The sequence below is a fragment of the Malaya genurostris genome, chromosome 2 (genome assembly GCF_030247185.1).
Source record: "Malaya genurostris strain Urasoe2022 chromosome 2, Malgen_1.1, whole genome shotgun sequence".
NCBI classification, from domain to species: domain Eukaryota; kingdom Metazoa; phylum Arthropoda; class Insecta; order Diptera; family Culicidae; genus Malaya; species Malaya genurostris.
In genome coordinates this window covers 253,177,496-253,204,005 of record NC_080571.1, presented here as the reverse complement: position 1 = coordinate 253,204,005, position 26,510 = coordinate 253,177,496, and the positions used below count along the sequence as shown (strand labels likewise).

At 37.5% G+C, this 26,510-nt stretch overlaps 1 protein-coding gene across 2 annotated transcripts in view; it reads right to left on the bottom strand.

Moving 5' to 3' along the window:
- The window catches only part of LOC131429526 (guanine nucleotide-binding protein subunit gamma-e), a 95,111-nt gene that overhangs the window by 65,571 nt on the left and 3,030 nt on the right, over positions 1-26,510 (bottom strand). For both annotated transcript variants that reach the window (XM_058593704.1, XM_058593702.1), the window contains exon 2: positions 7,060-7,177. In XM_058593704.1, coding sequence (XP_058449687.1) covers positions 7,060-7,172 — 113 coding nt within the window. In that variant the 5' untranslated portion in view covers positions 7,173-7,177. The remainder of the gene's footprint in view (positions 1-7,059; positions 7,178-26,510) is intronic.

The window sequence follows — 26,510 nt, the reverse complement described above, 5'->3', positions numbered from 1 at the left end:
TACCATGCGGAGTCCAAGTCTGGAAGCAAATTCTGTTTTCAAGATCAAATGTGACAGATACTGTCGAAAAACTGAAAATTTTGGCATAAAACTTCGTATAACTCAAAAAGTAAACATCAAATCTCAAATCCATTCAATAGCATCCAGGGTGACGGGAAACCTTTCATTTGCGACTAGTTTGCTCAAAGTCGGTCTAGCCATCTCTGAGATCTCGACCTCTTTGTTGACAACACACATACAGACCCACAAACATACATACACACGAACATTTGCTCAGTTCGTCGAGCTGAATCGAATGGTATAGAACATCCGGTCTCGGAAAACGAAAAGTGTACAATGATGGGGAACATTATACAAAATCGGCCGTTCTAATGGCTCTAAATGTTATCTAAAGAACTATTAAAATTACTACTTTGCAAATCAACGGTAAAAATTAGAAATGGGCAACCATTCTTTCCAAAATGAATAGATTTGATTGAGTTCCATGAGAAATTATATTAATCAACTACGTATATTCCGAAACGGTCGCAGTTTTTATGAATTAAATAGTTGCATATTTTCTTATAATTTTCGTCGAAACATATACAATACGAACTATTTTGCCCATCTCTAGTAAAAATCAACAGTTTAGAGCAAACCTAGAATAATTTGATAAGCTTTGTGCAAAATTCGCACCAAACGAGCGTAAATAAAGCTTCTATACACATCTCGAATGCGGTTTTGTCTCTGGCATTACCTACTCCAAGTTTTTCTTATATTAAACAATATTTATTAAAGTGGCTTTTGGATTGGATTTTTTCATTTAAGAGGTTTTTATTGTGTATTCGCCTTTTGGCTTTTTAAAAAGTTTAAAATTTTGTGAATAGCGTTTTTGGCTCTTACGACTGTAGAGGTTCCCAACTGATTGGATTAAGAAGAGGCTTTTACTTTTCGTGTGCTCATTTTAAGGTTGAGACGATAACCAGGACTTTTTCAAATGTTCAAAATTGCAAATGTTTCAAACCATGTTAATTTTTCAAACACTCATTTCTTATTCATTATTTTAAAACTCGTTTTTACACGAAAATGACATTACCTCGCAAAACTGACAAAAAGAATGTCATTTGACAGTTCGTAGTGATTTGATTACTAATTATTATTGAAATTGTACACATAGAGTGTGTGAGTGAGTGTGTTAACAAAGTACTAATAACTGTCCATCATTAACTGTATTCATCACGATTTCATTAGTGACGTCAGCCTGTAGAGATTCTGCTGATGATGATCAATAAAACCGATCTCTCGTCCTTCGCTTCTGTGTTCTGTCTTCTATACATTGGTTTAATTTTCTAGGCACAAATAAATTCATATTAACGTATCTGCATCATCCAATCTGACATCACTGTAACTGACACGTAGCCCAGCAGTTGAAATATTTTCAGCAAGGCTAATGTGACGAATATAAGAACCCATTTTCCTTTACTTGTATTGCAATTCAGATTCCTGAAATCGTTCACAGCTCCAAAACTGAAAAAAATTACTTGAAAATTCTCATTTTATTCTAATGCTAATCCACATTCAACACGTACACACAGGAACGGTTTCAACTGGGAATAGAATGTTACATATTGAATGGATAATTCAATTTTGTACTGTACTTTACAGTAGCATGATGATGCTGGTCGAAGTTTTCGACAACAGAACGTGAATCGGTTTCCCATGTGAAGGCCGTTTTCTCCCCAGGTAAGCAGATCTTATGCTTAGTGAGCTGAGGGGGTAAAATGTACAACTGATTACCGAACAATTAAACCATAACCAATATCTACACAATCTTTCTATTGTATTGATGAATTCTGTCAACTCTTTTCCTAGTTTTTAAATTTATTTCTCATGAATAGAATACTAAAATACAAAAACAAACACCTATGTCGTGCGTGGTTTCCAAATTGGTGGTATGAATTCATCGAAAATATCTTCCAGACTTAGAAATGCTCAAATATTGGAGGACTTTAAGAACACCGTAAGAAAGTTGGAATATAAACGAAAGAAAACGTTTGTGGAAAGTTAAAGGTTGCTAAGGTGGCGCGAATTTCACAATTTTCCCTTACCTAGGATTTTGTTCGGGAGGGGCCCAAAACAAACTCATTCTAAGTACGCTTTCAATCATTTTGTAGATTCTAATGCATCAGTTATGGGTTGCCAAGTTCTAAGTTGTTATCATTCTCTATTAGAAATTGATGCAGTGGAAATTTTATGTAAAACTATCAAGTTGTTCCTGACTTATGGTTGCTCAAAATGGATGGTTCTGTGAGGGATTGAAGCAAAAATCTCTGATATTAAATTTTGTCCAGATTCGACTTCTGATTTTGGAATACCATTGTGATGAGTGTTAAAACCATTAATTTGAAGAGAAATAATTACATTAAATCTATTCCGTAAACCCTTCTAGTTTTGATAGTCATTTACTTAAAAATTTACTTCCACTATACCTTCCTAGGCTAGTCTACCAAAAGTATACCATGACAATGCCAGAAAACATGCAGCCATGACGTTTCCGATCCATGGAGTCTTCCTAGGCCGCTTCGGAGCAGTGGTTACGATTTCAGTTCATTATTGGATAATCGGGCATATAGTAATGGATCTTGGTTTCATGAACAGTTCCAAAATGCACTCGCAAAAAGAAAGAGCATTTTTTATGATTTTAAGTCGTTTTGTATCCCATAAAAATGTTTTTTGAGAAAACGAAAATATTTGTTTTTTGAGAAAAAGAAAATATTTGTGAAAAATATGTATGAGTGAATAAGATGTGAAAGAACAATCAATAAAATTGGCTGACTTCGGAAGGGGTCAGGGCCCCTCAGGCCCCCCTTCTAGGTACGTGCCTGACTCTAAGAGCATAAATTTTTAAATGCTATACTTTTAAATTAAATAGTTTTGTCCAACAAGTTGCAACCGTACAAATATTGAAAAAATAGTAAATATAATTATTCTAAGGATAAATCTGTGGAATGTTTTCAAGTCGATCAGAAAAATTTGAAATTATCAACCTCATACCATAACAAAAATTTATATCATAGAAATAAAGGGAGATTTTTTGCTGGTATTTTTTGGACAACAATAATGTTATTGCTGTAAGCAATTTGAATCAATATAATTATGAAATTGTGTTTATTCGTTTTATCATTGGAAAACCATTTTTGTCATCAGACGTCTTAAAAATATATGAAACATCGAGATCCTGTGTTATTTAAAGAAAATGTTTTGAAAGAAATCGAAAAGTCCCAGAGAGTTGCGTTTCTAATACAAAACAAGAAAACACCACACAACTTTGAATATTCGCATAAAGCCGCATTTGTTTGAAAATTCGCATAACATAACTCGCATAAAAAGACACTAGATGTGTTGGGAAAGGTTCAAACGCAATGAAAATATTCAAACTTTAAAACATTGCGGTAAATCATGATACTGCCACAAAACCAAGAACAGACCGGCCCATCGAACCAGAAAACCAACAAAGTTTCCGATGTGCTCATTTTACCTTTCCTTTCCTCAGCTCGGAATGGAACGAGCAAAATAAATAAATACACATAAGCATAAAGATGAACAGGTGTCTAGTCAAACACAGTCACGCTGCTCATGGGAAAAGTTGGCCCTATTCATCTCTAGCTGTATTTTATTTCCATTTTTAGTACTTTAGGATTATGATTCGGGATGATGAAATCGGTTGGGAGGTGCTATTTTCCAGATAGACTGCCATTATGTAAACACTCTTGAATAGAAAAAGTTTTCGCTGTTGCAGTTACACACAAAAGATAGAAAGCAAAGGCTTGGCACTTTAATCGAGGTCCAGAAACTGGAGCCGGATTGTTCTGTTGTGCGGTGAAGAAAACTGGAAACTTCTTAAAGTGTACATTTTAAAAATAAAAAATGAACGGAATTGTAGCATCTGTTTTTTCGAAACAAAAAAAAAATCGCGCGTTTTAGTATTATAGAATATTGCTGGGCCATCAACCGTCAAGACCAAAATCGAAATAATTTGATGTATATTTTTATGTAATTTTCGCATGATGTCAAACCTAATCCAGTTTTCACAATAATTTCTGTTAAGTTCTTTGTTCAAAGTCAGCTTCAACCCTAATTTCAACGTCATTAAATTAAAATTCGAATTCATTCTTATACCGGGTTCACTCACACCCCGTTGCTAAGTGCGTACCTAACTCAGTTTTGTGAAAATTGTTTGTTTGAAGATACTACTCTGGGTCAGTTTCAGGTTTCTTGAGCGTAAACGATAGACAATCAAAAAGTGCCGAAGGTTCCATAAAAAACATCTTTCAAAATACTATTCAAAGTCTCCATCGTATAATTATAGACACGATACTTACATCACAGTTGTATGTGATTGGCTCGAAAAAAATTGTTCAAAATTCTGTTTAAATTTCAAACTGTCTTTTAGTTGGAAACACTATTGTCAACTACTCTGTTCGCCACGATCTTTAAAACTTTTCACTACGTTCCGGAACGATAACAAAATCCTCCTGCCTGTTATAGAAAGATTCCATCGGCAACAATTTAAACACTTTTCACGCGATTTCCCTAGGTGTAATAGACAACTTTATTTCCAAGTCCTTCAAACCACACGAGAATTCGATCGGAACAAAACAAAAATAAACGTGTCAATTTAACCAACAGCAAAACAAATACGGACTGATCCACCATCCCCCGTATTCTCCAGACCTGGCCCCCAGTGACTATTATCTATTTCCAAACCTGAAAGGTATCTCTAGGGAAAGAAATTTTTGTCGAAGGCTGAGGTCATTGCAGAAACGGAATCCTATGTTTAAGGCCTTGACAATTTTTTTATTTTTCAAAGGGCATCAAAATGTTGGAGGACCGATGGGTCAAGTGTATCGCTCTAGATGAAGATTATACTGAAGAATAAAAAAATTCACGCAAAAATTGAATTTTTTTGATAGGCCCGAAATTTCGCATTCCAGTGGAAATGGTTGCAGCTGTGCCTACTTGCATAATACGAAAACATCAAAGTCCAGTACAGTTTTGGCCGGATTTGGCATCAGTGCACTACGCCCGGGTTGGCGGTTCAATGTGTAGGGCGCTGGTGTTACAAGCCAGTTGTCGTATGTTCGAACCCCGACCTAGAAGGGTTTTTAGTTTCATTAGGATTGTAGTCTTAGCCATGTAATGATTCTGTTCGATATGAATCGGCTACCAAGTCTGTTGAAACAGAAAGGTCAAATTCCACAAAAGAAATCTAATGTTAAGACTTTGCTTTGCTTTCTAGCGTTCAATAGAGATATCCTTCAGTTGACATCTGTCAAAATTTCATGTCATTTGAACCCCGACACTGATGCTAAGCATTATCCGGGCTCTACTGCGAGCCAATCAACCATCACTGACTAGATTTGTATTGGATTCAAACGTGGTCGTACAATCACCGATGGCGCACCACTCTCTGGTCGTCTAAGTTGTTACGCAAATCGTCTCAAAAGCTCATTCTATCGTTATGGAAAACCAAAACGAAAACTTGCAAGAGATAAACACACATCGTAAAGATATCAAAAGAAAGTAAACCACTTATCGTTACGAAGGCTAAGTTCTAGACATTGAAATTCGAATTGCATCCACCATATTCGCCGGATTTAATCCATAGTGACTATTTCTGTTCTCAAATTCAAGAAAAGAAGCATAGAGAAAAGAGATTCGTATCAAATGATGAGGTCATCGTTAAGCGACGTCGTTGGAACGATTGTATCGCTCTTCGAAGACTGAATGCTGAATAAATTCTAAATTTGGACTTTTTGACCGTTGAAACCGTTAGTGGGTTAGAAATTCCTCACATGGTCGTAAAAGCTTCATGATGAACATGGAATTTATAATAACAACTTATCTGCATTGGATAGACAGAATTTAATCGATTAGATTTTTTTTTAATTAAAGCCCTATGAATTTAAATGAGTTTCTGCACATTCTTCTCAAGCGTGTAATTGCTCACAGAGCGGCTTCCGATGACATCATTCTTAGTTACCGCCAGCTATGACATTGACAACAAACTATTATTGCTGATGCAATAACATTAGTGTTAGCTAAAACTTCTACTTTCAATCAGGAGAAATAAAAACAGTATGGATTTGACAGAATTGAGTACTATTATTAACACTTCATGCAGCGAAATTTCACCCAGTAATACATTATTCGGTCAGCCTCATTTCGATCGGCCTAACAACGGTACTAACATGAGCAAACTTCTTGCAAACATGTGGATCCAGAAAAGACATAACAATCGCACGTATTGATCCTACATCATCCCTCAATCACCAACTGAAAAATTCCAACAAAACACTGTACTATTTCATATCACTAAAACTGACTGCCATGTTTCCGTCATCATCAGCCAACTCGTGAGGGTGGCAGTTGTGTGTGCCGCTACCCGGGGTGTGCGACGCGCGGCTGGGAAGACACAGGAAAATCGATACTTCTGTTTCTGTCTTGCTCCGTCGCATGCAACAGCCCATTACATCGTCATCGTCGTCGTTGCCGCTGCTACCGTCGTCGTCATCATCGCTTTATAGCTATCCACCCCTCGGTTGCAATCGGGCACGGGAGAGAAAGAGAGCATTGGAAAGAGAGCGAATATCACGGTGCGGCAGCATAATTATGCGTGTGGATTTTCTTCTTTCTTTGGCTAGGCTCTCGTAACACCGTTTCACAAAATTCAACAATTTCCATCTCTAGAGTAAACATGATTTTCCAAATTATATCAGCGCAATCTACACGATTGACCCACATTCGATGAACGCAATTTTGTCTGTCAGTAGTACACCTGAAAGTGGTAAATACACACCCCGAAAATATCGACAATCAGTTAGTGAGTATCCTTCTTATCCTGACACACAAATTCACACACCTTTTCCTATCTTTTCACTATCATTAACACTACTGTTCCTCGCACCACCGTAATCCATTCAGTTCCATTTTTGCAATTCTCCCAGATGATTCATCTTGGCTCTTGGAAACCATTACAGATGACCGATATTGAAATATAATGATAAGAAAGGTACTTACGCGGCGATGCTCTTCGATAATGGCCACCGCTCCATCGAAGCCTGGTACTTCATGTTCTCGATCTGCTTCTTCAGTGCGTCACGGTCCATGGTTGCTAGAATACTGGGATCCATCGCGCCTGCAAGTAGATCAACACATCATTTTTAGAGCGGTGGGCAGTTCTCGGCTAGTGTGCGAAAAGACGGTGATACGCACCCGCCTGCCAGGGCTATCGGTGTGTTAGTGTGGAAAATCGAGCCCAACATGGGAGGGAAATTTTTGGCGAAACATTTAATTTGACAGTTCGAAACGTTTCCGAAGTCACCAAGCTAAATGAGTTTTATTTGTAATTTATTTCGTTGGATTGTAAGATAGCAGAAAATAATATAAAAACAAAATAAGATACATTACGAATACGGATACTCTTCTCATCTTAATGCAGAATAAATGACTGATTCGTAATGAACGGGAAACCGTTATATCAGACATGCGCCCTAAATTGAAAGGAAATTCTCTCCAGAAACTGTGGGCGCTACCAAAGCAAAGAAAGTGCCAGAATTTTGGCGGCGAAATGCAATAGTTGGACGCAAAGGATGCAAAATAACAACTCGCCTACAGAATCAACCGTCTTGATTCATTCGACCACAAAATAAAAGTCAACAAGTTTGATAGGAACGTTTATACGAGTGGCGGTGGCTGTGGCAGTAACTAATATGATGGTAAATACATCCTAACCTCCATCTACGAATACTTTTTTATACGTTACCTCTTTTTACGTAACTCTTTTTACGAATCAAATCCCAAATAACGTAATCTTTTTTTACGAACCAAATCCCAAATAACGTAAACTTTTTTTACGAACCTACTTCGTAAAAAGAGGTTTTGGTATACATCGAAAGCGATTTCCGGCTCATTTATATTTCATGGAAACTACTACAATATGGGTATTTTTGGAACGGGTTTAAAGAGTAGATTCCGGAAAATGATGATTGAGGTGGATTTGAAATTAAAAATGGCGACTTCCGGCTGCTTGATATTGCTTGAAAATCCTTACAATATGGGTATTTTCGGAATGGGATTGATAAGTAGATTTTGGAAAACGTTAAACATCGGTGGTTCTGAAATCCAAGATGGCCACTTCCAGTTTCTTGATATTCCTCGAAAACCCTTACAATATGGTTATTTTCGGAGAGAACTGGATTTCAAAACGACCACAAACATCTTTTTTTCGGTACCCACACACCAAATCTGTTCTGAATATATCCATATTATGCGTATTTTCAAGGAATATCAACAGACCGGAGGTGGTCATCTTGGATTCGGAACAATCACAAACATCGTTTTAATGGCAACACATCAAATCCTTTTCTAAAATACCCATACTGTAAGGGATTTCAACGAATATAGATGATACGGAAGTTGCCATCTTGGACCCTAAAATTGTTTTCCGGAACCTTTTCATCAATTCTTTTAAAAAATCCCGTATTGTAAGGTTTTTCAAGGAATATCAAGAAACCGCCATTTTAAATTTCGCCATTTTAAGTCGCCATCAATCCCGTTCCAAAAATACCGCCATCAATCCCCTTCCAAAAATACCTATATTGTTAGCGTTTTTAAGGTGTATCAAAAGACCGGAAGTCGCCATCTTGAATTTCAGAACCACCGGGGGTCAGAAATTAAATTTCGCTCAAAATAAATAAAACATCGCGTTATTTCCAATTTTTCGCGTAAAAAAAGTTTTTCAAATAACTCTGAGTATGTTATGAGACTATGGAAATGCTTAAGAGATGTTCCAATATCCAAGAACTACTTGGAGTATTGTTCTTAGGGACTACACTGTGTCACAGCAAGAACTAAAGCTTGCTTCATTTAGAATTGGAACAAACTTTTGCTCATATTGTGGATTTGAAAGTTCTTGGCGCCCACGTGTCGGAAATTTTATCAGCTTCACGTATGATTTTTGACATGCCACAAATCGACTGTACTTTGTAAACAATTAACATGGAAGCCGAATGAACGGAAAAAATTTTGCACAGTTATTTGGAAAATCCATTGTGGTCTGCATCTAGACTAGCTAAACCGCTGAAATTGCCCAGAAACACCGTATGGCGTGTTATCAAACGGTATAAGGAAACATTGACGACGATTCGGAAGCCTCCAGCCAATTGTCGGAGTGGAACTGTCGACCGGAAACTGCGTGGTAAGATTTTGAAGACGATTAAGAGGAATCCAAATCTGTCGGACCGTGATTTGGCCAGAAAATTCGGTGCTGCCCATAGTACCGTTAGGAGAATCCGACTCCGGGAAGGAATCAAGTCGTATCGAGCTGGCAAACAGCCAATTCGGACCATAAAACTGAATAGTGTGGTCAAAATTCGTGCTTGAAAACTATATAACCAGGTGCTGACAAGGTTCGACGGGTGTCTTCTGATGGACGATGAAACCTATGTTAAGGCTGACTTCGGGCTAATTCCAGGTTGAAAATTTTACTTTGCAACGGCTCGGGGGGATGTTCCAGCCTAATTTAAATTTGTTTTTGGCGACAAATTTGTAAGAAAATTTATGATTTGGCAGGGCATTTGCAGCTGTGGCAAAAAAAAACGAAAGTTTTCGTTACAAATAAGACAATGACATCCGAACTATACCAAAAAGAGTATCTCCAAAAATGAATTTTGCGTTCATTCGATCCCACGACCATCCCATAAAGTTTTGGCTAGATTTGGCAAGCTGCCATTACAGCAAAGTCGTTCAAGAATGGTATACAGAGAAAGGGGTCCAGTTTGTTCCGAAAAACCTTAATCCACTCAACTGCCGCCAGCTCCGCCCTATTGAGACTGGGCAATCATGACGAGGAGACTCAAGGCAAAGGGAAAGGTTGTCAAAGACATCAATCAGATGACGACCAGGTGGAATAAGATAGCTAAAACGATGGACGAAGAAGGTGTGCACCGCCTAATGAGCCGTGTTACAGGAAAAATTCGAGAATTTCTTCGAAACCGTGACGAATAATTTTATCCGTATTTTTTCTTAAAAGTATGAAAAAAACGCTACATTTTTATAAAACAAGATCTTGAATTCAATAATAAATAACTGAAATACAGGCAATTGTCTTTGCTCCAATGCTATCTGAAGCAAGCTTTACAAAGACTAATGCATTTTTTGTTTATGGTTCATACTTTTAGAGCGACACATTGCTTATTTGTCTATTTATAGCTGTTCCAGGTAGGTTCCCAGCTGTCGAAGAACTTCAGTAAAAATAGGTCTTAAGATCCACTCGAGCATTCAGCAGTCTATCAACCTTTATTCTGAATAACGACGTATCGTTTTTTCGATCGTATTTCATTTGTATTCCTAATAACGCTAGCAAATTAAAGGTAGCTAGGATTCGATCGAACCATATTCGATCGAAAAACAAATACGTCGTTATTCAGAATAAGGACGTATGTTTAGTTTTTCATTGCTGCTCATAGACGTAGAACTACACACTGTTTTGTTTGTGTGTTTTGATCTTTCTTCCGAACATTCCCAGTCGTCCAAGAACTTCAGTGAGAACAAGTCTTAAGACCTATACGTAGCTTATTTTTCAATGCTGTTCATAGTCGTAAAGCTAAAACTCCTAAATTTCCTTCATTATGCTAAAGCCTTGTTTTACGCGTCATCGCGTAAATTAAATAAAAAATCGCGTTATTTCAAATAAAACGCGTAAAATGTCGCGTAAATTAAGTTCGCGTAAATTGAGGTTTTAGTGTATTGATCTATTAATAGTAGCATTGATGTCATTGTTAATATGAAATAGTGTGTACTGTGTCGTTAGCAAACAACCGCGGAATCCCCATGAGTTGTAAGTTTATTATCAACGGGAACGTGCCATTTGAGCCAATTTGTTTCGATTCCTGTGAGTTACGTAAGTAAGCGCATTGTTTTCTATTCTACAAGTAGCGATACAAAGTGTCCAAAGCTTTTCTTGAGATCTATAAATAAGACAACCATGTTTTTTATGATGTTGTCTACTAATTCGATGATAGCGGTGTGTGTGCTGGAACCTTGTCTAAAGCAATACAGAAATTTATAAATGTCTATTAACCAAAAGTTATTCAAAGAATATTAACCAAGTAATTTTACAAGTTACGAGATTTGATTGAAATTCATTTCGCAAGTAATACATATTTCGACAATGATGATTTTTATGGGAGAGTAGTTACCTCTCATGATTTGGATCATTTTGATTATAATATCATGAATGATTGTCATGATTTCACAAGATTGGTTTCACGATTTTTTTATCATGACACCGTTAACGAATTTCATTCCGTGTGGGGCATTTTTCATTAAGGTTTCTTCAACAAGCTATATCAGGATTGGGAACATGATATGAAATTACCGTTATTTTACTCTATTTTACATGGTACATGAATGAACAAATTGTAGATTTGCAGGCCACTCGATCTTGGGTAGCCATTCGCTATTCTCTCGTCACTCTCTTCGCAAGCGGATCTCTCTTGATCACACACATCCGTAGTGTTCTAGGTCCATCCTGCTGATGGCTTCTTTAGTGACCCTGATACGAAATAATATTATTGTCCATACAACCTAACAGCTATAGGCCTGGGGTGTCTTTTTCTGTATCAAGCATACGTCTCCACATAACTCGGTCCATGGTTGCTCGTCGCCAGCCACTAAAAGCACGGATGCTTCTGAGATCACCCTCCACTTGATCGATCCACCTTGCTCGCTGCGCTCCTCTTCTTCTTGTACCAGTCGGATTAGATTCAAGAACCATTTTCACTAGGCTGTCGTCCGACATCCTTATGACATGCCCAGCCCATCGTAGACGTCCGATTTTAGCTGTCCGTACGATAGGTGGTTCTCCTAGCAGCTGTTACAATTCGTGATTCATACGCCGTCTCCACGTTCCGTCTTCCATTTGCACACCACCAAAGATGGTCCTCAGTACCTTTCTTTCGAAAACACTGAGGGCGCGTTGGTCCTCTGCCAACATAGTCCAGGTTTCGTGGCCATAGAGAACAACCGGTCTAATGAGCGTTTTGTAGATGGTCAATTTCGTACGGTTGCGTACTTTTCTCGATCGGAGGGTTTTTCTGAGTCCATAGTACGCACGATTCCCTGCCAAAATACGTCTATGAATTTCTCTGCTGGTGTCATTATCGGCGGTCACCAGTGAGCTCAAATACACAAACTCGTCAACCACCTCGATATCGTCACCGTCTATCAATCGTGGTGGGAGGCGTAGTGTTTCTCTCTTCCTCTCATGCATTTTGTTTTTGACGCATTTATGGTCAGTCCGATACGCCAAGCATCAGCTTTCAGTCCGATGTAGGTTTCCGTCATCTTCTCAAGGTTACGTGTCACAATATCAATATCGTCAGCGAATCCAAAAAGTTGTACGGACTTTCGGAAGATCGTGCCACTCGTGTCGATCCTCGCTCTTCGAATCACACCTTCCAGGGCAATATTGAACAAGATACAAGAAAGTCCATCACCTTGACGTAGCCCTCTACGAGATTCGAAGGGACTCGAGAGCGTCCCAGATACTCGGACGTAGCACATCACTCTATCCATCATTGCTTTGACCAATCGCGTCAGTTTATCCGGGAAAACCGTGCATTATCTGCCATAGCTGTTCTCGATCGATTGTGTCGTATGCCGCTTTGAAGTCAATGAATAGGTGATGCGTGGGTACGTTGTGTTCACGACACTTTTGGAGTACTTGTCTTATCGCGAATATGTGATCCGTAGTGGCGCGGGCTCCAGTAAATCCCGCTTGGTACGGCCCCACGAATTCCTTAGCTATTGGTGATAGACGACGGCAAAGAATTTGGGAGAGTACCTTGTAGGCGGCGTTCAGCAAAGTGATTGCGCGGTAATTGCAACAGTCTAGCTTATCGCCCTTTTCGTAGACGGGACATACCATTCCATTCATCCATTCCTGCGGTAGAATCTCCTCCTCCCAAATCTTAGAAATCATCCAGTGCAGCGCTGTAGCCAGTGCCTCTCCATGTTTGAGCAGCTCGCCTGACAACTGGTCATTGTCCGCGGCTTTGTTGTTCCTCAGCTTGCCGATCTCATCACTTATCTTCGACAGATCAGATGCTGGAAATCTGTTGTCGGCTGAGCGTGCACCCAGATTGATTCCTGTACCGTTCTCTGTATCTTGTGCTTCGCCATTCGGATGCTCGTCATAGTACTGCTTCCACCTGTTAGGTTACCATTGGTATCTCTGCACATTTCGGCCTGTGGCGTGTAGCCTCTACGTGAGCGGTTCATCTTCTCATAGAACCTCCGTGTGTAATTTGCGCGGTACAGATGTTCCATCGGTTAGCGATCTTGCTCTTCCTGGTGGCGCTTTTTCTTCCGGAAAACCGTGTTCTGTCTGTTCCGCGCCTGTCTGTATCGTTCCTCGTTCCCTCTAGTGCTGTGTTGTAGCATCCTCGCCCTTGTTGCATTCTTCTCTTCGACCAACTGCTGACATTCGCCGTCAAACCAGTCATTTCCTCCATTCGATAACCTCGTACCTAGAGCGGTTGCAGCAGTGTACCAAGAGGAATTCAGACTTCGCCATTAGAAGGATCCGAGTCCTACTTAGATTATACAATTCGTAATTTTCTTTGTTGGTCATACAAACACTAAACAAAGCATTAATACAGCATATTTATTACGAAAATATGTGTGGTAGTTAAAAAAAACTACGCACATTTTTCTAGTGGAACAATTTTATTGGACGCGAACAAATTTGGCTCACCACCATCCAAACGGCTTAGAATATGCATTGTAAAATTGAATTTAAGTAAGTAAAATGAGCGTGTGAAATGAAGATAACTACACACAGCTAAGCGGAACACTTCCAAGAAAAGAACCGCTAACGAATCAAAATAATTCTCCCAGATTAGGCTATTCATAAAAAATACTTTGTTGAGCGGAGTGATAGTTTAGTGAAAAATGTGCTCTGGTAACTGAAAGTAGGAAAAGAGAAACTTCTGCAATTGTGGCTGACTCATACACTGAACAAAAAAAAATTTACAAAACAAAACATTTTTGATTTCGATAAAATTTTGTCCCAAAATAGGCACTAAGGAGTGTATCGAAAAGTGATTGAACATTGGTTATTGAATAAAGAAGCGAAAAAAAAAAATTTTGACATCTGATTATATTGAGGAATATCCTAGTTTCTGTGAAACGCTCACACTTTGAACTTGACATTCTTCATTAAACTCTGCGCAGTTACTTTTGTGACTTTCCTGATGGCAGCTGTTCAGTTTTTTTTTTGAACTCCTGCATGTTTTGGGACACTGTACCTTCCTTCCGAAAGTGCCGCTTGACAATTGTCCAATACCTTTCAATTGGCCGAAGATCCGGGCAGTTCGGTGGGTTGATGTCCTTTTTCACGAATTATACATTATTTATTGACAACCACTGTAGAACGGAGTTGGCGTAGTGGGCTGAAGCCAAATCCCGCCAGAAGAGAGGAGGAGCCTTAAGCTTTCTGTACAGTGGCAGCATTCTCTTCTTCAAACATTCTTCCTCGTATACCTTGGCGTTAATTGTGCCATTTGTGAAGAAAATCGACGATCGTAAACCACAGGTACAAATTGCTTGCAGAACCAACACCTTCTGCCCAAACTTTTCCATCGTCACCGTGGTGTCAGCGGCGTCTAGGTCCTGGTACACCGATTTCGTATAATATTGCGGTCCGGGCGGCGCGCTCGAGTCTTCCTTGACGTAGGTTTCGTCATCGATCAGGATGCATCCGTCTTTATTCTATAAAATCCGGTTATACAGTTTTCGCGCTCTTGTTTTGGCCTGAACTTACTGTACCAGGGACTTTTTCGGCACCTTCTATTTCTTGTACGTTTTCAGGGAGTTCCAAACTTTGATCCGTTGAATCATTTCGATGCTGGTGTTGAACTGCTTGGCCAAACCCCGCGTCGACGCCGATGGGTTTTTCCTGATGTACTCAACCAGTTTTAAGTCCCGGCCGAGCTGGCTGGGACCCGTTTTCCTACCGGATCCGGGCAAATCCTTCATGGAAAGGGTCTTACCGAACTTCTCGATAATATTTTTGACACTGGTGTGGTGCACTTTCACCCGTTTTGCAATTTCGTTGTACGTAACACCACTTTCTGAGCACCAAGTGTGCAGAATTTTCTTTCGCGTTTCCGGATCAATTCGACTCATCATTGAAACGATAAACCGTATCGAAACCAATCGATTGCGCAGCTGTTATTGATGTCATGTCACATGTCACCGCAAAACACGCTGCAAAAAATTAAGCCATTTCAAAGTAATAACTGTTTGAATGTTGCTAACTACTTATCGATACACTCCTTACTAACCACTCATAAATTGCAAGATAAGAAGTTTTAAATAAAAACAAAATTTCTTACAAAAATTATTTCTTGTCCAATCATTCAAGATTCCTATGAAACTCAATTTGTGAGAAAATTTCCCCTAATACCCTGTTACTAGTTGCCCTATATCTGCAGACAGCATCAGTGCTGGATAAGAAATTTTTGTTGGAAAACTATTTTTCCTTAAAAATGCCAATCTTGCAACATACGGAAGGACAAAATTCCATTCGTATAAAGAATGTTTATTTTTGTAATTTGACTTCGAATTTTTTAGATCAATTTTAGTTCAGGCATCCACTACTATTGACCGTTTTTAGCAAAGGTGCACATAACTTTTTTCGTTTAAGATTTACGTTTTGTCTTTGACTCATCAGTGCAGTAACAGTTCATATTAAAGTGCTATTGCACTTTGCCGTTCAACATGAACCGGTAAGCAAATGTAAACGTTCATTCTACTTTCAGTTCCGTGATTTTAATAATTACGCCGGAACGCAATGTCTGCTCTGACGTCTCGGACGAAAACAGCACTATCTTTAGAAAAATTCTAAACACATTTCTGCAAAAGGATATAAAGAAATACAAACTATACAGTAAAGTGTTGTAATATTGACTTACAGAAAGTTAGTCAAATTTTTTAGTTAAAACATTGCAAAAAATTAAGATCGTACTCTCAAGATAGCAAATTATGTTTTGACCTGTGTGCAACCCCACCACCCCACCGCTACCAACAGTTTTGTTACGCTGCCGATGTTAAGAAAAAACACGTCAGCGCGAATACTATCTTATTTTAATTGCAGCACCCCATATATGTTCTCTCTTCCAAAATCACCAACGAAAAGCATTTGGCAAATATTTTTCTTCATATAAAAATTGCGTGAGTGCAATTTATTGAAACTTAACAAGCACTTTTACATTTTGACCGCAATAAAATTTTGAGAACACAGCTGGGCATGAACTTCTTAACAAGAACCGAACGAAAAAAGTTTAAAGCCAAAAAACTGGATAAATATATAACCAATGCTTTTATCCGGTTTTTGCACCGGAACTTTTATATGTGTCACCACTAAACGCATCATAGTATAAACTTTTTTATATACGAAGAAAACAGAGCTATGTCAGGATGCTATATTCCGATACGAAACATGACTTCTTGTTTCAACAGACTTCGCAGCCGACTCTTGCAGTCAGTGGTGAATCGGTGGCGAAGTTTGTTGATAGATTTTTATGTATCTAGTTCTAGGTGTGACTTTAGTACCTTTTGTTTTTTTGAAGGCGTAAGTACAGATTCAAAAATCAATTAACAACAGTTTCCGAATTGGAATAGAATATAATTTGCAATTTAGGGGAATCATCAGGACTATGAGGGATTGAATCATAGTCCGGATTCTGCTTTTGGTATTCCAGAATGAGTGTTAAGACTATCAATTTCAGGTGTGTGTTTTTATAAGTGACCATATAAGCTCTTCTGGTTTGCAAATTTCGTTGATTATTTGTGGAACAAATTCAGTTCAAATATAGTGGCTTCGGAAGCACCGGGAATCGAGGCTCCGACCAGAATCAGTTCCGGAAACAGTGGTTAAAAACACCAAACGCCAATCAGTACCGGAAACAGTGGTTAAAAACACCAAATTGGATCTTACTTCGATTTATCGAAGACGGTTAGACCGATTTTCACAAACTTAAATTGAAAGTAAATTTTGTATCATCCACAGATTACTATGAAATATTTTTGGATCCGACTTCCGATTTTGGAACATGAACTGTAACTAAGACTTTTCTAATACGTAAGTCTTATTAATTGTTGGCCTAACTAAGTGGTTTCGGCTATACCGGTTCTCGGACTCCGGTTCCAAAAATATTGGAAATACTGGTCAACACCTCCGAAATAAACGGAAATTGCCAGGATTTCTCTGGGACAGTTAAACTGAGTTTCAAAAGCTTTGGCTTAAATGAAAAATCTTATAGTCGCAACCAGTTTCTATGAAATTTTATTCGAATCCATCTTTCGGATCTTTTATAGAGTATTCAAAATTTTGAACTATCAATTGAATTGCAAAGAACTTGAAAATTCTGTGAAATTGTACTGAAGGCTAGTCCAAACATATGTCTTGTTAATTTTAAACTTAACAAACTTAATGTGTTATTCCGATACTGATAATAATAATCTAAAATCCTGAAATCGAATTTGCAGTAATTGCTAGTATTACCAGTAGTGAAAAAAGCTTCATTACACTACTAGGAGAATCAAAACTGGTTTTTATAAAATTTCAAAATATGTATGAAAAATGTAGTAAGTGTAAATAGTATGTATCAAACCAACCAATGAGTGTCCGTTTTTGGAAGTGGCCAGGGCCCCTTAATCCCCCTCCCCCCCTCTGGGTACGTGCCTATACCCATGTGCTGTTCATGCCATTAAATATCAAAATATTTCTAATAGTCACCCAGAAACATAAACTCACGTGCCTTAAATCACCCTGAAACATATCCATAATCTTTTTCTTCTTCCATCATCTCAAGTTCAGCGTTTCCATCGTTAGTGCCCTTCATCACCTAGACATTAACCACTCCAGCTTTGCGCAATTTTCTCATGGATTGTGCAATTATCAGCATTTAAGCTGTTTATTTTTTCAACAATTGCAACATATTAGCATTGCTCGTACAGGTTACTGCCGTCGCATTTGAAAACCGTTTTTATCGTGATGGGAGTGGGTGGATAGGATTGCAATTCATCGGAGCTATCACCTGAGCTGCTTCAACTCCGATGTAAACTAGGGATGAGACAAGTGAGACGGAGTTTTCTGGTGAACACAAACGCAAACAAACGGCCAGCCTCCGTTTGTCGGGGGCTCACGGAGGGGTGGGAGGGATGGAACAGTTCCCATCGCTTCCTCTCAATCAGTGGCGGTGGATGCATGGCAGCCTACACCGACACGATAGATCGAATAGAATAGACGCAACGCAACGCAACGCAAGGTTACCGGTAGAACACTTAGCATTGACCATATAACAAAAACTACAAACAGGTGAAGCCAGTGATCATCTCGTTGGATTGGTTCTTAAATGGTCAATCGGTTTGTTCTGTTTTCTAACTAGGGCTATTGTTCCAATAGTCATCTCATTAGTAAAGGGTCCCTTGAGGTTACTCTTAAGGTCAATCTATAATAAAAATTCAATACTTTAAAAACAATTAAATAATTACAACTTTGTGATTCACTTTGTTCTAGTAAGATTATATCGTTTTCATTATTCAGAGAAAAAAGTTTACTGTGATCTTCCTTATCATTAATTTTTATAGAATACTAATAGAAAGACAATACTTTCTGTGATCTTCGGTTTTATGTGAGAAACTTCGATTTGTCAACTCTGGTGATAACCAGAGTCTATGATATATCCGAAGGAGACGAAATATCTGAAACTGGTTGCGCGGCCACTGAATGATCATTTCATTATTTGCCCCGGTAACCAGGCTATTTTTATGAACTTCAATTTTTTTTTCATTTGAAAACTTGTAATCGGATTTGCTTTTGGTTTGTTTTACGAATAAAGTTAAGATATAATATGTTAAAATGAAGCTAATTTTGTGCATAAATCATCTGACATTTTAATACCTTCATCCAGTTACGGTAGATATTAAAAGTTTGTGCAAGTTGAAGCTTACTACCATAAGAGTATGTTGCACCTTGTGTTGACATTAAAATGCCTTAAACTTCTCACTTTACAAGGCCGGGTGTAAATTAAACATTCACCACTATTCGCGTTAGGGTTTTCTGCCCTAATTTTGAACGCTTATGATTAAGTCATTTGCAGATGGATACAAAGATGTAACCATCGATCGGTTTGAAAATTGAACATGTAACAAAACAAAATTAAGATTTGTCAATAGTACACATTTGGAAATTTTTTGCCTCATATAGAAAGGCTATACAATCACTGTGAAAACCGACTTTTGAACCAAGGCCCGGAGGGCCGAATGTCATATACCATCCGACAACCTGAGTAAATGTGTGTGTATGATAAATATTTTCACTCATTTTTCTCGGATATGACCGAACTAACTTTCACAAATTTAGATGCAAATGAAAGGTCTTATGGTCTCATACGAATTTCCTAAAATTCGTTTGGATCCGACTGCCGGTCCCAAATTTATAGGGTGATATGCACCAACCAAATTAATGTCACTTACTTTTCTCGGAGATGGCAGAACCAATCTTCACCATATTAAATTAAACTGAAATTTCTTAAGACGTCAATTTTTATTCTTATCAAACCCCTGGTTCCGGAGCTAGGGTGCTTAGTGTGAAAATGTCAGTTTCAAGAATATTTTTAAGCCACAACTCTATACATATAGGATAGTTAATTTCTCTAGTTTGCAGACCATGAGAGTCTGTAACCACATGAACCATTGATAGTCCCATAAATGATTTGCTGAATTTTAAAGGTAAATCTAGATCAAATTAGACTAAATATCGATTGCATAGAAAACCTTGCCACAAAACTCAAGGTAGCAAATCACCTTGAACAAACTTTTCAAAACAAAATTATTTGATATTTGATTAGAAATGGCCTTTTTTAATAGTCTCCTAGATGATCAATCAATCAATTTTCATAACATTTTTCCCACTATTCTTGATTTACGCCCAAAACATGATTTTTGTACGCTTCGATAGTTTCTTCAACAGTATTGAATCGCTCTCCACGCGGTTTATTCTTCACGGAAGGGAACAAAAAGAAGTCGTTAGATGCCAAAGCATGACTATACGGCGGGTGGACCATCAATTCGACTATTTTTGGGTGCTTGAGCCGATTTGTTAAAGCTTGCATTGTCGTGATGAAGAATGATTTTGCGTCTTGCAGTTGTTTTCCTTATTTCACGAAAAACTTCTGGAAAACAAATGGTCGCATACCAATCAGAATGAACGGTTCTAAAGAAACGGTAGCGACATTTTCTTTGAAGTGCTTCGAGCGCGAACAACATTTGTTGGATAAGGTTCTTCTTAGAACACCCATACAGTCTACTGCTGCTTAGTTTCAGGATCAAACTGTCAAATTATGTGGTAACAACGACTAAATGTTCATGTAAAACTAAACGTTAAAGTTCAAGGGAGAGCAAGGATGTGAATATATAGAACGAAAAGACAAGACGTGACTGAGAGTCATTTAAGCAAGCAGAAATCTTCTAGTAACTTAACTTTAAAAAAAAGTAACTTAACTTTAACAGTTAAGTCTAGATTTCCGCTTGCTTAAATGACCCTCTGTCACGTCTCACCTTTCCGTTCTTTATATTCACATCCTTACTCTCTCTTGAGTACTATCATTCTATAATTTTCATTTTCTGTTTCTACAAATGTGAACTAAATAAATAGCGCTCAAATGACAAAATGTTCTGAAGATGGTTATGGTTAAAAATGTCAAACTGTATGATTGAAACGTCAAAGCCACATATATAATTCCATTATATTCATGTTTGGCATCCTCAAATTAGCTTAGAAACTTACTGTTACTGAAACAATCGACAGCGAAAATATGTGCGTCACCACTGTTTAAATACACTTTTGGGTTATATACCCCTCAATTTTCAAGTGTCCATGATTTGCCCCAGTCTCTCCTAGGTAATGCAACATTTAAATTGTAATCAGTAGAAAATGTGATGAAATTACAACTACATTGTGTGAGCGAGTTATGAAAATCAAAATTCATTATGAAAATCAATAAGTTTTGTACAGCAACTCTTTAAACACGATGAACATATAAAAGAAAATTTTTGCACATAGTAAAGATTTTATGGCAAGTCATTGTGAAAATCTTACCAACTAGATTTTTCTAAAAAAGTCATGGTTTGTAAAAAAGTCATGGTCTGTATGGTTTCGACATACAGAGAAAGAAATAATGAAATTTACACGAGATGTAAATCAATAGTAACATGGAATAGACATGCGCTGAATCGAAATTTTGATTGAAAACCTTCATCGATGCAAAACTAAATTGAATTGCATTGAATTTTCAATGAATATAACTGTATCTTTCAATTAACGCTTATTTTGCGATTAAATTATATTGAAACGTACAGAATTCTAAAGTAATTTTATGTTTAATTACCTGCTCCAAATATGTGCATGAAAATAGATGTAAATTCACAAAATATTTTTATCTGTGTAATTTAATTTTGATCAAAATTTTATGACATTCAAAGACATGTTGAAAATTTAAAAAAAAAATGTTTTTCAGTCATTTTCTCGAAATGAAGTTACATACTTGGTTCACATTAAGGTTATTCCGCTCTTCTCAAATTAATTGAAATATCCGATCAATGTTTAGTATTTAATACCATACTATGTAAAGATTTCAATCCAATGGGATATCAAACCTCCAATCCAAGAGAAAAAAGCTTTTTTATTTCAATTATAAAGGGTTTAACCTTAAGGTCATTCGCCTCTTTGAACCATAAAAACTTTCTGACCAAATGTGCTGGATTGGAAATCGAATCCAGGACTGCGTGAAAGGCATCGAATCACCCATCATACTATACCCGTAGCTAAAAGTTGTTGGGAAAAAATCACGACTGAAATTTTTCACAAGTGATTTTCAGACAAAAAAATCATGGTTCAGAAAACTCATTTCAAAAAAATTCAGTACTTATTTTTGGCAACCGAATTCACACTGAAACTGATTTCACATGGAAAAAATCAGTTGCGAGAAACGCTTAGTAACAGTTATAATGATAGAAACATCAATAAAAATAATCAAAAAGTATGCTATGCAGCTGATAAAGAAATATTTGCCAATTTAGCTTGAATATCATACGCAGAAGTAACAGGAGCACAGATTATCACTATGCCAGTTCAAACGCATATGTTTGAGACAAGCACCTGTTCCTGCTGTATGTTTGAGACATGCATAATGCTGCGCTCCTGTTAATTCTATAAACAAAATTCATGCTAAATAGCAATTTATTGAGTTTAATCTGTATAGTGAAGCGTAATCCAGTTGCGAGTTTATTCAGAAGAGATTTCTTTATTAATGAAAATATAATAACTAAACCTTGCACGAATAACTTCGGTGTCGAACTGAAACATAGTGGAAATTCAGCATCCAAATATCATCGGAATTCTTCTCTCTTTCAATTATCTCTTTGGCGATATGTCAGTGGGTAAAAATTCGTCAAGTTTCGCTGATACAAAAAATTACTTTTAAACTACGAGGCTTAGAGTTTAGGGGATGCTTGTTTCGTTAATGAAAATCTCGGAAGTGATTTTTTCAGTCACTGAGCTTTTTTAGAAAACCTCTTGAACTGATTTTTTCATGAGTGATAATGAAATGAACTTTCCTGATCATGATTTTCCCAACACTAGTTTTCATTAATTAATAGATCAGCCATCAGCTGAAAATATGTTGCTAAGAATAGAACTAGCCCTCTTAGACAAAACCATGCGCATCTGTTAGGTATAGTAGATCTTGCGGTTATTATAGTCCTAGTTAGATACATGCACCCCCAACAAAGAGCGCATACTATGGTATAATCAGTATTCAAGGACGTCTCTTAAATCGATTTTATATATGTTTCCGGCGTATCACGAATTATTGATTCTTCATTCACTGAATCTTTTATCTCTTTACTAGAGTGCTGCTTTGAGAGGGATTCAACCCAGATGGTAACCCTATGTATATTCTAGAAGCTAAATGAAATAAGCATCTAGAATAAGCTTGTTATACGATGTGGTACAGAGATGTTAAAACTGACAACACATTTGTGTGTCAATCACACACAACATGGTTCCGTTTCAATTTACAGAACAACGATAGAAAAAAAACATAACAAAATCAGCATTAACTCGCTCATCCAAACTTATATCTTGAACCAGGTTGTCATATCCATTTGCTGTCAAATCGAATGCAATACGTTTTCTTTGAGCATCCGTTTCACATGCGGTAGAATTATCAAATTGACACAATGTCATTCGGTGACCTAGTTTCTTGCCTTCAAATGGTAGAAATGCATAGTGAAAAGGAAGAAAATTACATCCCTTTCGATTAAAAATGAAGAACGAATCTTCTACTGTAGGTATGATAGAAAAACGGCACTGCACTACTCATTCAAATTATTCGTGCAAACTCAAAGAATAGTGAGCAGAAGTCGTTACCTATTTACTTCTAGTGAAATGCATTTTAGCCTATCTTTGTGATGTTTAATGGTTCACGCTCACGGAAGGAAAACTATCAACTTCCTATCACGAGCATGAGGCCTTCGATGTCACAAAAGAAAGAAAAATGATTTCAATGAATGGGATGAAGGGCACTCTAGAAGCATTCACCTTAGTAGGCAAAAAATACACTACGAAAAGCAATAACTTCAAAGATCGGGGAAGTTAAAATTTATGGAAAAAATGTCAGTAAAAACTGGCACCTAACTAAATCGCGATAAGTAGCGTATTTTTCAACACAATCATGGTTTAAAAAAACATACATACATAGCCTTAAAATAATATGGCTAGATAAAAAAAAAATAGGTAATTTCGGATCCGGGAGTCGAATTGGGATGATACTCAATAGCGCTCTATGAGAAAGCGGGGCCTTTCATGAAAATCTATTTTTTTTGTCTTGAATACGACTTACTTTACTATGGGGCGCCTTTTCAAAATTTACCCTCTGAGAGAGTGAGAGAGTTGTTGATCGTGAATGTCTCTTGCTGTGTCTAACGTATCGACATAATTTTTGCTACATGCCATCGTAAATATGATCATCAATATATGATAAAATTTTCAGTTGTGTGACATAATCTCAAATGATTCAAAATTAAAGTTTGTTCTAAATCTTTCTCGTACCTGGGTAAGTATAAAAGGTTAACACTTAATATATTTCGTTTGTTCTAGCCTGCACAGTTGGCTGAGCAGGAAGTGAAGCAAGTGCAAGTCATTCCGGTTAGTTTAGGTCCAAAGCCTAGATCCAGTTCGAATGCCAAGAATTCAGTACAGGATTGAATCATTTGCGGGACGTTTGCTGAGCCAGTTTCCCTTCAAAGAAGATCAATAGCATGATCCTGCTTCTGGTCGTTTGCATTGGAGCGAAATACTACGAAAACCAGTCCTTCTAATGCCTCCAAATGTTATATAAAGAACTATAATGATTGCTGGGGGACGGGTATAGTGTGATGGGTAAGTCGATACCTTTCACGCAGCCCGCCTGGGATCAGTTCCCAACCCCGCACAAAGGGTCAGAAAGTTTTTCTGGTCCAAAGAGGCGAATGACCTTTAGGTTAAAACCTCTATAATCGAAACAAAAAACAATGATTGCTTTTTTGCAAATCGAAAATAAAAAACATCTGTTTAGTGTAAATCTATAATAATTTGATTAGCTTTGTACACTTTTCGCAATGAAAAATTCGCACCAAACAAGTGCGAATCAAGAATTTTACAGCTCTATGTTCGAAAAAATGCTCCGAACAATGTTTAATATCTTATAGAATTCCACAACTTGGCCCTTCTGAATGCCATAAACTAATCTCGTACAGCATTTTGATAGTTTCTTTCACTGAAATATGCAAATCCGAAATAAAATAATCGACATAAAAATTTTATATGTTGCTATTTTTGTGACGGTTGAGGCCACCTATTTGTAGAAAAGCTACTAACGAAATTACTCAAAAAGAATGATCCTAATCAAAATTTGTTCAGTTGAAAATCAATCGGCACTGTGAATAGTTCTATTGGGGGACGTTCGCAGAGCCAGTTTCGCTACAAACAAGAGCGATTGCGTCATCCTGCTGCTGGTCGTTTGCATTGAAGCATTGAAGTGGACAACGATGAGGAGCATTATGAAAAATTCAGCCCTTCTAATGGCTCCAACTGTTATCTAAAGAACTACTAGAATTGGGGATTGTCGTCAGGGTTGAGCCACTGTCTAGGTTCGGTCATTGCTTTTACTTTTATATGACACGTTCTACCATCGGTGTTATATCATGGAAGTATTATTCTTAATGATAGCAAACTTTTCAGTGCATTGTTTGCCACGAAGAATGTTTTGTGCATTTGTCTTGTTTTTGGCAGTCCTAAAAATTTCGGAATAACCGTGAAAAACAGATCAAAGCTAGGACAAAAATGATGACACCTCATAAGTAAGTATATATTTCCATTATGTGGTTAACCATTAACAAGTTTTTCAAGAAAATATTATTTATTTAACCTGTTCGCATGTTGTGTTCCGCGATTGGAAAAAAAACGCTTGTTGATTAGGTTGGGCCACTTATGTAGTCAAGAGACCGTTTTTCGCTTGTTTTCAGAATAACGATACATCTGAAAAGAGTAAATTTCATGTGAACGACGTTTCTCGGGCTATCAAGTCTGTAATGTTGGAAAACGAATCCATAAGAGCTGCTGCAGGGCGGTCAGTGACCTTAAAATTCTTATTGATAGTCTATTAAAACTGATTGATGTTTCATTAAAATAATAAAAAATAGTTCCATGTGTGATCATTTGAAATTATTTAAGTACATATTTCGTTCAGAATCAATAGGGGCCTAACATTCCTTATGATCAAAAAAGAACCGGAATTTTCATTTTAAAATTCCCGCGCTTGTCCAATCGGTAAACTTTTATTCTCTCAACATTGGCAACACTTTTATACACATTCTGTCAAATTTTGACGCATATCGTACGATTAGTTTTTGTTTGGCGTCCATACAAACAGTTGAATAATGGATGAAAATTTATAACAACGGCTCGCCTTCGAAGCGCCATTCGGTGTATTGTTGTGCGGTTTCGACGTCATATTCATAGATCCACACCTCATCACCAGTTATGATGCATTCAATGAATGTGGGGTCACTATCTGCGTTGGAAATCATCTCTTTGGCCACATCAACACGACGCTGTTTTTGAATGAAATTCAGCTTTTTTGGCACCAGCCGAGAAGCGACGCGTTTCAAACCCAAAACATCAGTTAAAATGTGTTCGGCTGATCCATAAGAGATACCCAACAACACAGCAATCTCTCTACAGAACGATTTTGCAACACGATTTTCCGCCGATTCAATGTTTTCTTCAGTAACAGATGTTGTTGGGCGGCCAGGGATCTCATCATGATCCAAGCTTGTACGACCACCTTTGAAGCGTT